This window comes from Peromyscus maniculatus, chromosome 12, assembly GCF_049852395.1.
Source record: "Peromyscus maniculatus bairdii isolate BWxNUB_F1_BW_parent chromosome 12, HU_Pman_BW_mat_3.1, whole genome shotgun sequence".
Taxonomy (NCBI): Eukaryota; Metazoa; Chordata; class Mammalia; order Rodentia; family Cricetidae; genus Peromyscus; species Peromyscus maniculatus.
In genome coordinates this window covers 7,264,312-7,277,714 of record NC_134863.1, presented here as the reverse complement: position 1 = coordinate 7,277,714, position 13,403 = coordinate 7,264,312, and the positions used below count along the sequence as shown (strand labels likewise).

The 13,403-nt window shown below is 37.1% G+C and overlaps 1 protein-coding gene across 1 annotated transcript; it reads left to right on the top strand.

Moving 5' to 3' along the window:
- The first annotated feature begins 5,933 nt into the window (after window positions 1-5,933).
- LOC102925991 (olfactory receptor 2M3-like) lies at window positions 5,934-6,875 on the top strand. Its single transcript, XM_006998001.1, has one exon. It carries the CDS (start codon window positions 5,934-5,936, stop codon window positions 6,873-6,875), a length of 942 nt encoding a protein of 313 aa, XP_006998063.1.
- The last annotated feature ends 6,528 nt before the right edge of the window (window positions 6,876-13,403 follow it).

Here is a 13,403-nt window from a genome sequence, read left to right as displayed (position 1 = left end):
CATTATACAAATTTATGATACTAATAAACTATTGATAAAATTATCACAAAATTTTTAAAGCAACAGTGTATTATATTTAAATGGCTACTTCTAACATGTATATTAATATTTTATTCTTTTTTAACTGAACACTCTTCCTTATCCTTTTCTTCCTTATCACTTTCTTCTTGACCTTTTTCTTCTCCTTCAGTATTGGAAATCTACTTTAGGGTCTTATATATGTTAGGAAAATGCTCTATCATTACACTACTCTCAAGACTTAAATTCATTTTTCACAGTGTCACAGTGTCAGTGGTTTTCACTAAAGCGTTGCTTCCATGGAGTTCATCTGGGGAGCCTGGATAGAGTGCAGCAATATTTCTTTAATTACAGTGAAGTGATGTTGACTTTAACTTTCTGTAGATAGCACAATAATGATAAATGAGACTTTGTGGGACTGGTTTAGGAGAAAGTGAGAGACACTGTATTAAAAAAGTGTTATTTTATACTTAGCTCCCTTTGAAAAATATGGGAAACAGAAATACATAGGTTGAACTTTGTTTCTCATGATAGACATTTTCTATACTTGTTTTAATAACTAACAACTAAGTTCTGTAATTGTGAAACCATTTATTTAACTCAAAATGATCAAGGTGCCACTAACTAAGACTTACAGAAAATGATGAGACTTGATCAAGTCCACTGCCCACACTACGGTTTTTCAGGCATGGTATACTCTGGCCTAAAGGAATTCATAATTTTATTTATGTACATGGAATGGGAGCAGGTATAAATTCAAGTTACACTGGAGTTTGTTGTTAATAGGAGATACAATAGGGAACTGCAAGTAAATGGACACCTCCCCATCACAATGCTTAAGAATGGTAGTATTCATCAGAAATGGAAATATGGCTTTAAGCAGCTGCAAGGGAATTTGATTTGGAGGCTTAGAAATGTAATGAATTGTGGTATCTCAGCAATATATCAGTTCCCACAACCATTCCAGGTTTGTTTGCAAAATTTAGAGCAAGTCAAATTTATGCCCCTAGTTAGATAAAAGAGGAACAGAATACAATTAAATGAAGGTTGAAGAAGTAAATAATCCATGGATTTTCTTGTTGTACAGTCCACAAATCACTTAGTGTTCTTGATCTTTCAATTTACAGTGTATTTAATTAGATAACAAGTTGAGCTGAAGGACTTGGTAAGCCAAGTACACTGAGATCTTTCATGGATGTTGCCCATTCTCCTTTAATACTGTTCAGTATGAGTGAGCTAACAAAAGCAAGTTTTCAAGCATTCAATTGATGTGTGTTGTTTTTCTTATAGATTTGGAGTACTTTTTTTGGGTAACATTGTAGGATTTATTGACATTAACAGATTACTTACTAGTTACAATACAATTTAGCTGATGCTTCAATGACCATTTTAAAAATTTTACTTTTTAAATATAATACAAGAAACAATTGAGTTAAAATTACAAATATTGTTCATTTACTTATTGATCCACTTTCATGTATTTCTTGAAATTCACAATTTAAAACAATTTCGATAGGGCCTAACATCTCATTCTGAAACTTTTTGTGATTATCTTGCTGACTTCTTATCGTAGTATGAAATCTTATCTGAAATCTTATTGTAGTATATTTTCAATTTCATTCATGGCAAGGTAAAATATTCTTCCATGTCTTTGCTGTGTTTTTAGAAACAAAGTTCCCATTCTTTGGAAATTTTCCTAAATCACCTATTAAATTAACTAAATAGCAAATATTTCTGAATCCCCATGATAAATAAAGCTTAGGCTACTACTTGAGCTCCATCAAAAAATAGAAAGATGAATGTTTTCAAACTGAGGAAATTCTTATCATTGCAAAGGGCTTAGGTGACCTCAGTCATGCTCCTGGTATGCTGGACTCCACTCTTCAGTAAAGGAACACATGTCTCATAGGTGTGCCTGAGCATCTCGCGGGCTTGAGGGGAGGGGCACTTTTACTTTCTATTTTACCAATGAAGGCCTAAGAATGGCCTTTGGGGCCAGAGACAAAGACTTTAGTCAACACATCTGCTCTTGATAACTGTTAACACTTGTGACCTTGTGAGAAATTGAGTTTGTATATAGGCAGCCCTACTTACATGGTCCTATTCTAGGTTACTTTTGAAAAATATTTTTTACTTGAAACAGATCAGATTTATTTTAAATATGTAAATACAATTATATTATTATTTATAGTACATTCTTCTATGTTGCTATAACTTAGTATCTATTGACCACCCTTTTCCCCTTACTCTTCCCACTCATAACAACACCTCCCATGAGACCAATTTGTTTCAATCCCATATATGAGTAAGGTTATCAGGTATTTGATTGGATGGGCTACCTAACCTAATGTAATCTTCATGTCCATTTATGTTGTTCTAATTCTGGATAATTAGCATAATATTCCATATATTCTGGAAGAAACCAATTTGGTTTTAAAATGAAAATGAAAAAACAATGTTTGAGGAGATAGATAAGATTATCTTATTCCAAAAGACAAAATCTTATGTATATGTGTGTGTGCTCTGTATAAGTGAGTATGTCTCTGTATAAGTTTGTTGTTAAATAAAAAATGAATAGATTGAAATAAATCAATAAGCATAAAAGAAGACATAAAAATCAAGTGGCTATAGGTATATGGTCTTTAATCCGAGTCCTCAATTTTATTCCAATAATTAATGTGTCTGATTTTAATGTCAATACATGTTTTTTGTTGCTATAGCTCTGCAATGTAACTTAAAATCAGGAATAGTAATACCCTCAACAATTCTTTTATTGTTCAAGAATTCTGTTTTTGCTCTCCTGGCCAAATGAAATTTAAGATTATTTCCATTTCTGTGAAGAACTGTGTTCGAATTTTGATGGGCTCTGAATTTTATCTCTAAATAGCTTTTGATAGGAAGATCATTTTTACAAAATCAATCATACTAATTCATATACATAGGAGGTCTTTCCACTGTCTTGTGCTTTACATTTCTTTCTCCCATGTTTCAAGTTTTTATTATGTAAGTCTTTCACTTTCTTAGGTTTATTCCAAGGTACCTTTTGAGGCTTTTATGAATGAAATTCTTTCTCTAGTTTCTTTCTCAGTGTTTGTCACTGGGACTGGGCTCTATAACTCTGCATTTTGACTGATTAGGGTTTTCTGTAGTGGCCCCCATCTGTTGAAAAAAGAAACTCCCTTAATGAAAGGTAAAGACTATACTTGTTTGGAGATATAAAGACAAATGTTTACAGGTTGTTAGAAATTATACTGGTTTAGTAAGATAGTGGTTGTAGAGTCTAATCACTATGACTTCCCTTGCTCTGAGTAGTTAGGTAGGTGCCAGGCATTGTTTCCCTCTTGTGGAACAGGTCTTAACTTCAACTGAGAGCTGTTGGTTATTGCCAAGGTATGTGTGCCACTACTGGACTTGTAGGTTTATTGTTTCATGATACTCATTGAAATGGTTCACAGGTATCATAGTGGGGTAGGACTGTTGATTACCACCCTCCTTTGGAAGCTTTCATAGTTGCTTCTGGTACCATGAAAGCTAGTCCTCAGGAAGGGGAAATTCAAGTCAGTTCAGCTCAGGGATTTTTGGGCTCTGTTTCTGAAGTACACAGTGTATAGATTTGTAAGTTATATATTTATGATTTTTTAATTTACTCAATGTATGTTATAATGCTTTCATTCCAATTTCTGCTTTTATTAATTTGAGTTTTCTTTCTATTTCTTTTTATTAATTTGGCTAGAGGTTCATCAATCTTGTTAATATTGTCAAAGTATGAATTATTTGACTCATTCTTTGATTTAAAGTTTTATTATTTTCTCAATTCTATTTCATTGATTTTATCCATGACTCTTATGGTCTATTCCCACCTACTCTTTTTGGAAGTTGTCTATTTTTGTTTTAGCAAGGCCTTAAGGTATATCATTAATTATTAATATAAAATCTATCCAGTTTTTTATATAGTCACTTAGTCCTATGATTTTTTTCTTTGTAGTGTCCTCATTGCATTCCATATACTTGATATGGTGTGTTTTCATTTTTATTCAATTCTAGGAATTTCTTTTAACTTTGGCTAGGTAGGTTGTAGACTCCATGGGAGAATCCAATACTATCTTTCCACTAAATGGACATGCTATTAAAATGACTCCTAATGACTTCTTGCAATACTCATATGTCAGAGCTTATCTCAAACTTCATCAGAGAAAGTATCTTCTCCCAGTAAATGAGAATTACCACAGAGACTTTCAACTGGTCAAAATGCATAGGATAAGAGAAAATTGAGAACTTAGCCATAAATGGGATGTACATATGACACCCCTCACCCTTAGGCTCAAGAATATTTATAAAACAGGAGGTGGAAAGATTTCAAGAATAGGAGGTGGTATATACCATCAAGGACACTTTGTTTTCTAGGAACAACATAGCGGTTACAGTTATGAATTCATGATATTGTTATAGCTTACACAAGACTTGTACAAGGTCAAGACATACAAAATCTTCAGCAAAGAGTAAGAATGTACACAGAAAATCTCATCACTTCATGAGGAGTCAGTTTTCTTTAATAAGGTCTACTACATGCCAGAGCAAGCCCCACTCCTAAGATTATTTGGGTTATGTAGCTTGATCTGCTTAAGGGGACTCCTGGCAGTGGGATCAGGACCCATCCCTAGGGCATAAGCTTGCTTTTTGGAGCCCACTGCCTATGGTGGGACAGTTTACACAGCCTTGGTGCAGTGGAAGATCCTTGGTCCTGCCTCAGCTGAGTATATCAGGCTCTACTGACTCCCTATGGGAGGCCTTGCCTTGGAGGAGGTAGGAATTGGGGGGGTATAGGGGGCATGTTGGGGGTGGGAGGAGAGAAGGGAGGGGATCTGTGGTTGGTATGTAAAATGAATAGAAAGTTTCTTAATAATAAAAAATATATATAAATGATTATTTGGGTAAAACAAACTGGACTCAATAGGAGAAAAAGAGAAGAAAACCCAAAGTGAATGGGAAAGGAAAGGGAGGCTGTGGACAGTGGGTTATAGGGGTACATGGAATAGAGAATGTGCTCAAAATACATTGTATGAAACTCTGGAAGTATTAACTGAAATATTATAAAAAATAACAGGGAATGGAAAGGCAGCTCAGAGGTTAAGAGCACTGGTTGCTTTATTGCACTCAGGTTCAATTCCCAGGACTCACACAAAAGCTATCTATCTGTAATTCAAGTTCCAGGGGATTTGATACTATTTTCTGGCCTCCAAGGACATTACATGCATGCAGTATAGAGCTATATATGCAAGAAAAGAGCCATATACATAAAATACAATAAACAACTTATTTTTTAAGAAGTAGAAAGAAAATGTAATTAACAATTTTTGGGAATAACAAAAAAGTTTTTAAAATAAAAAGTAGGTATGATGTTCATAATTTTTAAGATATGGTTTATACTACACATGTGTATTGACTTCTTCCTCAAACTTGATTGCATGACTTGGATATGTGCTTTTATGGAATCTTCTATGTCTGTTTGCTTAGAAATTTGAGTTTAAAAGTCATATCAAACCAAGCATGGTGGTGCATGCACATCTGTAATCCCAGAAGTTTAGGGAGAATGATGAGTTCTAAGTCAAACTTGAATACAGAATAAAACTATGTGTGCACCTGTGTGCATGTGTGTACATGAGAGAGAAAGAGAAAGTGACAGGAGAGAGAGAGAGAGAGAGAGAGAGAGAGAGAGAGAGAGAGAGAGAGCTCAAAAATAAGTTCTAATCATCCCCATCACCAAACAGAATAGCTGATACCCAAAGAAACAATTTCTCATGTTTACATATCACTGCATGTATATGTATATCTAGCTTGGAAGGAAATGTTGGGTATTTCTATGATACAATGTGACCTTTATTACTATAGATTCTGTCTCCACAGTGAAGATACTTATGATGCAGTGGAACAACTGGACCTTCAACTCTGACTTCATCCTGCTGGGAATTTTTAATCACAGCCCTCTTCATACTTTTTTCTTTTCCCTCACCCTGGGTATCTTCTTCATGGCCCTCATGGGGAATTCTACCATGGTTTTTCTCATCTACCTGGATGCCCAACTCCACACTCCTATGTACATCCTTCTCAGCCAACTTTCCCTCATGGATCTCATGCTCATCTGTACCACAGTGCCCCAAATGGCCTTCAACTTCCTCTCTGGCAACAAGTCCATCTCCATGGCTGGCTGTGGAAGCCAGATATTCTTCTACGTCTCTCTACTTGGAGCTGAGTGTTTTCTGTTGGCCTCAATGGCCTATGACCGTTATGTGGCTATTTGCCACCCATTGAGGTATTCTGTTCTTATGAGTCATAAAGTCTGTGGTCTCATGGCTGCTTCTTCGTGGATTCTTGGCTCCCTTGATGGTATAATAGAAGTTGCGGCTGCATTGTCTTTCTCATATTGTGGTGCCAGAGAAATACCCCACTTTTTCTGTGAGGTTCCAGCCCTGCTCACTCTTTCATGTAGTGATACCTTGACGTATGAAAAGTTGGTATTTTTCTGCTGTGTAATTATGCTTATCTTCCCTGTAGCAATCATTATTGCCTCCTACACTCGTGTGATTCTGGCTGTCATTCGTATGGGCTCTACTGAGAGTCGCCACAAAGCTTTTGCGACCTGTTCCTCTCACCTTGTGGTGGTGGGAATGTACTATGGGGCAGCCATGTTCATATACATGAGGCCCTCCTCTGGTCGCTCTCCCAATCAGGACAAAATGGTGTCAGCTTTCTACACTATCCTTACTCCTATGTTGAACCCCCTCATTTACAGCCTCCGCAACAAAGAAGTGGCCAGGGCATTCATGAAAGTATTAGGGATGGACAAGGCTACAGCATAAGTTTGCTGACTGTTATGCTCTATCTCTAGCCATGCTTTAAGTAGTTGGTCATAATGACTGAAGAAGGAGTGCCATGAGTTCAAGTCCAGTGTAAGGAACATATTGAGTTCAAGACTTGTCTAGGTCAGACAGCAAAGCCATATCTCAAAAAGCATACTTTATGGGCAAATTTATTGGATGAAGCAATGCATTCCAACAACTAATTTTTTTATAATTGTAGATTTACAGCTACCACATAAAATTAAAGCCATGAAAAAAATTGACATTTCTATTTACTCAAATATGTCAGTTATTTTTGTGGCCATTTCACTGTATTATAATCAGCAATGACACTTAACTCCGAAGAAATATTTTTTGCTCACAGTACTTACACATACAAAACCTTTCATGATTTCTTCTATTGAGTCCAGCCTACTTTGGATTTGCAACTTTGCTAAAATGAAGCTACTAATTTTCTACTAATTCTTATGTGTGTATTTAGGTCTAATAAAAATAAATGCAAACAACAGTCAACAGAGATAGAACATACTGAGTCTTAGGTACACTGTGTATTTTTGTAATGAACATTTTTCTCCAGAATAGTAGAATATAAGGTGTTGTCACTTATTTTTTTTTCTTGTGCAGGCATTAATACTATAAACAGGAGAGTGCATTTTAATAGAGAAGTCTATGTTTTCTAAAGTCTGCATATTCCCTAAATGCCATGGCATATTGCAATGATATTATTATGAAAGTAAATGTAATTAAAGAGAATCTTATGTTTCTATGAGGAAAAACCTGCTACAAACTAATATAAATATAATTCCTTTATATTCCCTCAAAAGCTGTCTGGCAGAGTTTGGTGCTGTCCAGGGGAGTCTGGTGCTGTCCACTGTAGTTTGAGGAAGCTGAAACCTAGACATTTGATAAGGCTGAAGTCTCATGTGAAGCCCAAGACACATGCTTCTTGAAATAACTAAATTTCTATGCATCGAAATGACTGTTGGGAGTTCGTTTCTCAAAGGACAATAAGATAATGACGGTATCCCCAAGGGAATGCCTTAGTCTTCATTTAAAGCCTGAAGATTTAGTTAGATCCAGCCAGGATGAGAAGACATCTATATTTTGATCAGTTGAGGTCAACCAAATTTTTATCTGAATTTCTTTCCAAAACTCACTTTCTTCTGTTTTGTGTGAAGTTTAATCACGGAAGTAACACGGTAGTAAATGGAGACCATGGGTGACACTTCACTGTTCTTCCTTCCAGACTGACAAGGTATCTTACAGAGCCACATCCACAAAACATTTAATAATACAGTAGCTTACCACTCCAACTGGCACAAATGTGATGAAATACTGTAAAGTCCAAATGACTGAGTCACTTCAATCATCTAAAAATCCTTTAAAATCCTCAATGCTTTGTTTTAATGGACTAAAGTATAATTTGGAGGTTGATTAAACATTTTTAATTTTTCCAGGACTCTTAGATTAGCTTTAAAAATAAGCTTCAAGGTTTAGGTGGTAGCTTAGGACACAGCACTTGGGACTCCCAGCACCTCTCTATACAGATGAGTCTAGGCTATATAGTGAGTTTCAGTCAAGCATGGGTTATAAAGCTAGACCATGTCTCAAAAATAACAAAAATAGAACCCCAAGCCACCACCACCTAAAATCTGTGTGCACATCATTTGCACACCTCTCAGGTAGCATTGCTTCACCTCCTGTTGTCTCTAGCTCCCTTCACTGACTCCCGAGGATCTGTGCTCAAAGTTGTGTATGCTTCTCTCAAGTAGTATTCCTATCACCACCGTGAGTCAACATGAGCTCAAGCTCCTCATCTGAGGATCTTCATTTTGAGCCATTTTTGTACCTATTGGGTAGTATCACCCCATTCTGCACAGTCCCAATCCCCACCATCTGAGGATCTGTGGGCTGAGCCATTTGCACAACCCACAAATAGCACTGTGCCTGAGCCCCTGGCACAGTCCAAGTGAGCCTTCCTCTGCCTCTACTCAGTGAAACTCAATGGAAGACCCTATGCTAAATGCATGTGTGTCTTACTAATAATCACTTCCTCCAGTTCTCTGCCAATCCAGCCTTGACTTGTGAGGAATCACATTGAGAAGTTCTTAGCTGTACAGAGGGTTCCATCATGTGGTCAGAAGTGAAACTTTGCTACAGTGCAGCTAGAATCCCTTCGATATGACAATAATCACTAAAGAAATGGCCTCAAGACTGAAATATAGCACTCTTCAGCTGCTCCAAAACATTCCAAGTTGTAGCAACAGCAAATAGAGATTTAAATGGCTATTTAATAAATGTGGAAAAGTTGTTCATACCAAAACGTATAACCAACCACCTAAGTCCAGAAGAATTCTCTTTCCAAAAGGTATACAAAAATTCAGCATATCTTCTCAAAATTTACTACTCACGTAGTAATGTTCTCTAAAGAAAGTTATGTAGAAGACACACAGTCAATGAACTTGAAATAGCAATTATAACTGTATTCAAGGAACACAAAAGGCTATGAACAGATGTTATAATGAATACTTGAAAGTGGAAACAAAAAACTGAATGAAATAAGGAAGGCATTTAAGGGTATGAAAATTTATAAGACTCATAGAACTCTACCAAGCATTATCTATATGTGTTCTTTGGTGACTAGAAATTTGAAAATGGTTCCTAGTGTAAGGCCCCCATTGCTCTGCAGTACTTCAACAATATTGTCTGAGAAGTGGGCCAGGACACTGTCCATTCTACTCTAGAGTATGGGAGAGTCAATAGTATCATCTCTGATGTGTGGCTCTTCTAAGACTGCCATTCCACCTTATACACATAAGCCTGCACCTCCTCATTAAACATGGGCTATTTTCTAGGGTAGATCACATGTTAGCCCACAAACAAATCCTATCAAGTATGAGAGGAGGGAGGGGTTCCTCCAACTGTTAATCTCAAGGGAGTTGTTGTCTTCTACTCTTACACAATGCTGACTTCTGGAAAGAATGTCGGACATTGTGCATGGTATATTATCAAACAGAAAGTTGATTTAACTTGGTGTCCAGAATGTTTAAAGAGACTTGAACATGTAGATATGATTAATTCCTTTGTCTAGTGAAGTAGTACTCAAAACTTTAGCCATAAATCTTTGGTTGTTTTCATTCATTTCTTTCTTTTAATTTATCATATATAATTTCAGTTAAGCAACCTGTCCATCCCATGTGGGGTTCAAAATAAGTGCATTTTTTAGTGATTAAAAACAATCCTTTTTATTCATTCAAAGCACTTGGATAAGTTTAAAGCAGATGATAAGGATTATTTTACTAAAAACTAGATAAATACTTACAAATCAGAATGAGTAAGGAAGAGAAAGTTGGATGTGTATCAGACTGAGAAATATAGTGTTGATGTGGTAAGATCAGTGAAAAGTTATTTGTTAAATGAATGAAAACATACGCCTAAGGATAAGGAAGCCACCAGAGGGCGCTGTGATCCATCTCCGAAGTCTTAAGAAACGTCAAATTAATTGGTACTTAGACATTGCTCACTGGCCCCTTACAATCTCAGATCAACCCCTTCTTCCCACGGCATAAATCCATTGCACATTCTGACAATAAAACTTCTCAGAGCTGAGTACTGGGCGGTAGGAGGTGGGTAGTAATAGGCCATACTTACATGGTTCACCACAGAAAGAGCTCACATGGAAGGGAACCTCTGGTTGTGAGAAATTACAGAATTATACCCTCTATTTAGGAATTGGACTTTGGATATTTGAACCATGAGCAAGTAAGTGTGAAATGAACTAGCTTCCTTGAACTAGCTTCCTTGATCTGTTGGCCATGTTGACTATGTGCCTTACAACCAGCAGGGGGCACTATGAGACAGCTTGTGTTAATTGTAAACTCACAATGACCATTTACTCAAAGGAAACTTGATATAGGAAAATACCATTTTCTCAATGATTAGGAATCAGTAGTTGCATCTTCTGCGGCCTGGAAGACTCTCTTAAGCAGACCTTTCCATTGCTCAGCAGGCACTAATTTTGAGGGGTCCCCAGTGCATAAATAACCCTCCATCCTCCTAAGTGTGTGTGAGTTGATCAGCACTAAGGCTGAGGGAGGAACAGAGGCCATCATGGATGGAAACACTTTGGCAGGAAAGGCTCTGTGTCAGGAATGAGGAGGAGATACAATGAGACCTGAGACAGAGCTGCCCATGGTAAGGGTCAGGAGCTGTGTCCCTCATGAGGGCACTGTGCCCTTCCTAATGCTCTTCCCTCAGGTCACAGGTAGGAATGTGCATCAGCAGGTCTCAGTTTCCACTCAGCCTTGTCCATCTTGTCCAGCAATCCATGGGAGCATCTACTCTGGTCTCTGCTGCATGTATTCTCATACTGTTTGCAGGGTCCCTCTGCCACACTGTACTGACTCAGCTGCCCTCACACTGTATCCTCTGGAGCATCTGCCACACTCCCCTGCAGCCAGAGCAGTGGCTGCAGTGTGGGAGCTCTGCTTCTCTGCTTCCAGAAGAATCCAGGGAGATCTTCCCCAAATCTCATGTACAACCATACAGACTTTCTTCGCTGGCTCTAGGGCCTCCAGTCAATCTTTGGGTTCAAAGTGTCCTCAAAACATACAGGATGTTCATTTTTTGGCTACAGTCTGAGGATTATTTCTGTACTATATGTCATGCTAATGGGACAAGTTTTAGTATTAGTTAGTGGAAAAAAATGAGAAGAAAAGTCTTAGGTTTGCATACCCAGAGTTTCTTGACCATCCTGCACTGATAAACTTCCATGTGGACAATATATAGTAATGTAAAATGTCTCTATAAATAAGGAAAAAGAAAATTATTTTCTGATAACAAAAGATACAATATAGATATTCCCAGGGAGGCATGGAGAGATGTGATCATCAAGTCCAAAGGCACATGTCTTTTTGTATGAAGCCATTAACTAGACTGTCTACTGTTGGTATCATTATTATGTTGGAGGCTGGAAACAGGGTAAGGGCCTATCTGTGTGTCCATACCAAAGTCAAATATAACTCTCAAAAATCATAACTATTCTGAAATTTGTTTTCTCCATCTCTGTTGTCCATACCCAGTTCATTTCTTTTCATATTCCCAGTAAGCTCATTTCCTTCTCATTTTGAGTTTTTGACTCTGTGTCTGTTATTGTTCCTCAGTAAAGGTGGTCTATTCTTCATAGGAAGAGCCCCTTGTGGATTTTCCAGGGAATAGTCAGGGTTTTTCTGTGTCCTGTGTCTACTCCCAGATCCAATATCAAACCTCCTGATTCCAAATCCAGACATCGTCTTAGTAACAGATCATGTATCACATGGGACCAGAAGCAGAAGCCAAGAGATTTGCATTATTTTTCCAATTTGATAGCCATATTTGTTTTACGTAATAGCTCCTTATATTAAAGCATAGGATTGATGTCAATATCATTATGAAAATTACAATATTCTCCATTAGGGGAAATCTATAACAAACTCTGGCCCCCCAAGTCTCAGGAAAAACTATGAAAAAGAAGGTAGGAAAAAAAAAGTAAGAACAGAGGATGGCATTGCTATGAAATGATCCTCTGGACATAACACAGCTGTTGTGTACATGAACTCACAGCAGTGTATCTGTGTGGTTATTGTTACAAGACCTGCACAGTTAAAACTTCTGACATGGACTAAGGAGGAGATCCTGAGACTCCTCTCCTAGCTGAAGAGCTATGGAGATTGACATCAATGGCTACTGTAGAAGGGAGTTCTTTTTATTTGTGAGGTGGCTACTAGTAGGCTGCCTATGCCATAGAGGAAAAGCCCACACACATAATATAGTGTGAGCTCTAATTTAACTAGGCGGGTTATTTAAAAATTGAAAAAGACTTGAAATTGGGAGGAAGATGTGCTAGTGTGGCCTAACAGGAGTTGCTAGGGAAAGAGTGGGGGTAAATACGGTCAAGATACAGTGTGTATGTCTAAGAAAATATCTTTAAAATTTTTATTTTATTAATTTTAAATTGTGTGTTTGTGTGTGTATCTGTGTGGAGATCTATGCATGTGAGTCCTTGTGCCCTTGGAGGTTAGAGGTGTAGGATCCCCAGGGGGCTGGAATTACAGGGAGCGGTAAGTTGCTTAGTTTGGATTCTAGGAACCAAACTCAGGTCCTCTGCATGGTTTTAACCACTCAGTCATCTCTCTAGACACATATGTAAATTTTTCAAGGAATAAAAAAATACATATTAAAAGAAAAATTAAAATATTGTTATATTTTGAAGTCAAGTTTAGTAAGTCAGTATATTTTAGAAAATATACATCCATATTATTTGCAAAGTTTTGTATGTACTCAGGTATATAACATATATACCACTGGTTTTATATATCCATATGTATATATAACTTTTGTTATTTTATCAAACTGACAATGGAGATTCAGAATCTTCACACCATTTAAGCATTTCTCTTAACAACATTCTACAAACCTTGGCTCAAGAATCATCTGTGCTGTCATTCTAAATTATGTTCCTGTTTTGTATAACATTACATGCTGTGGATA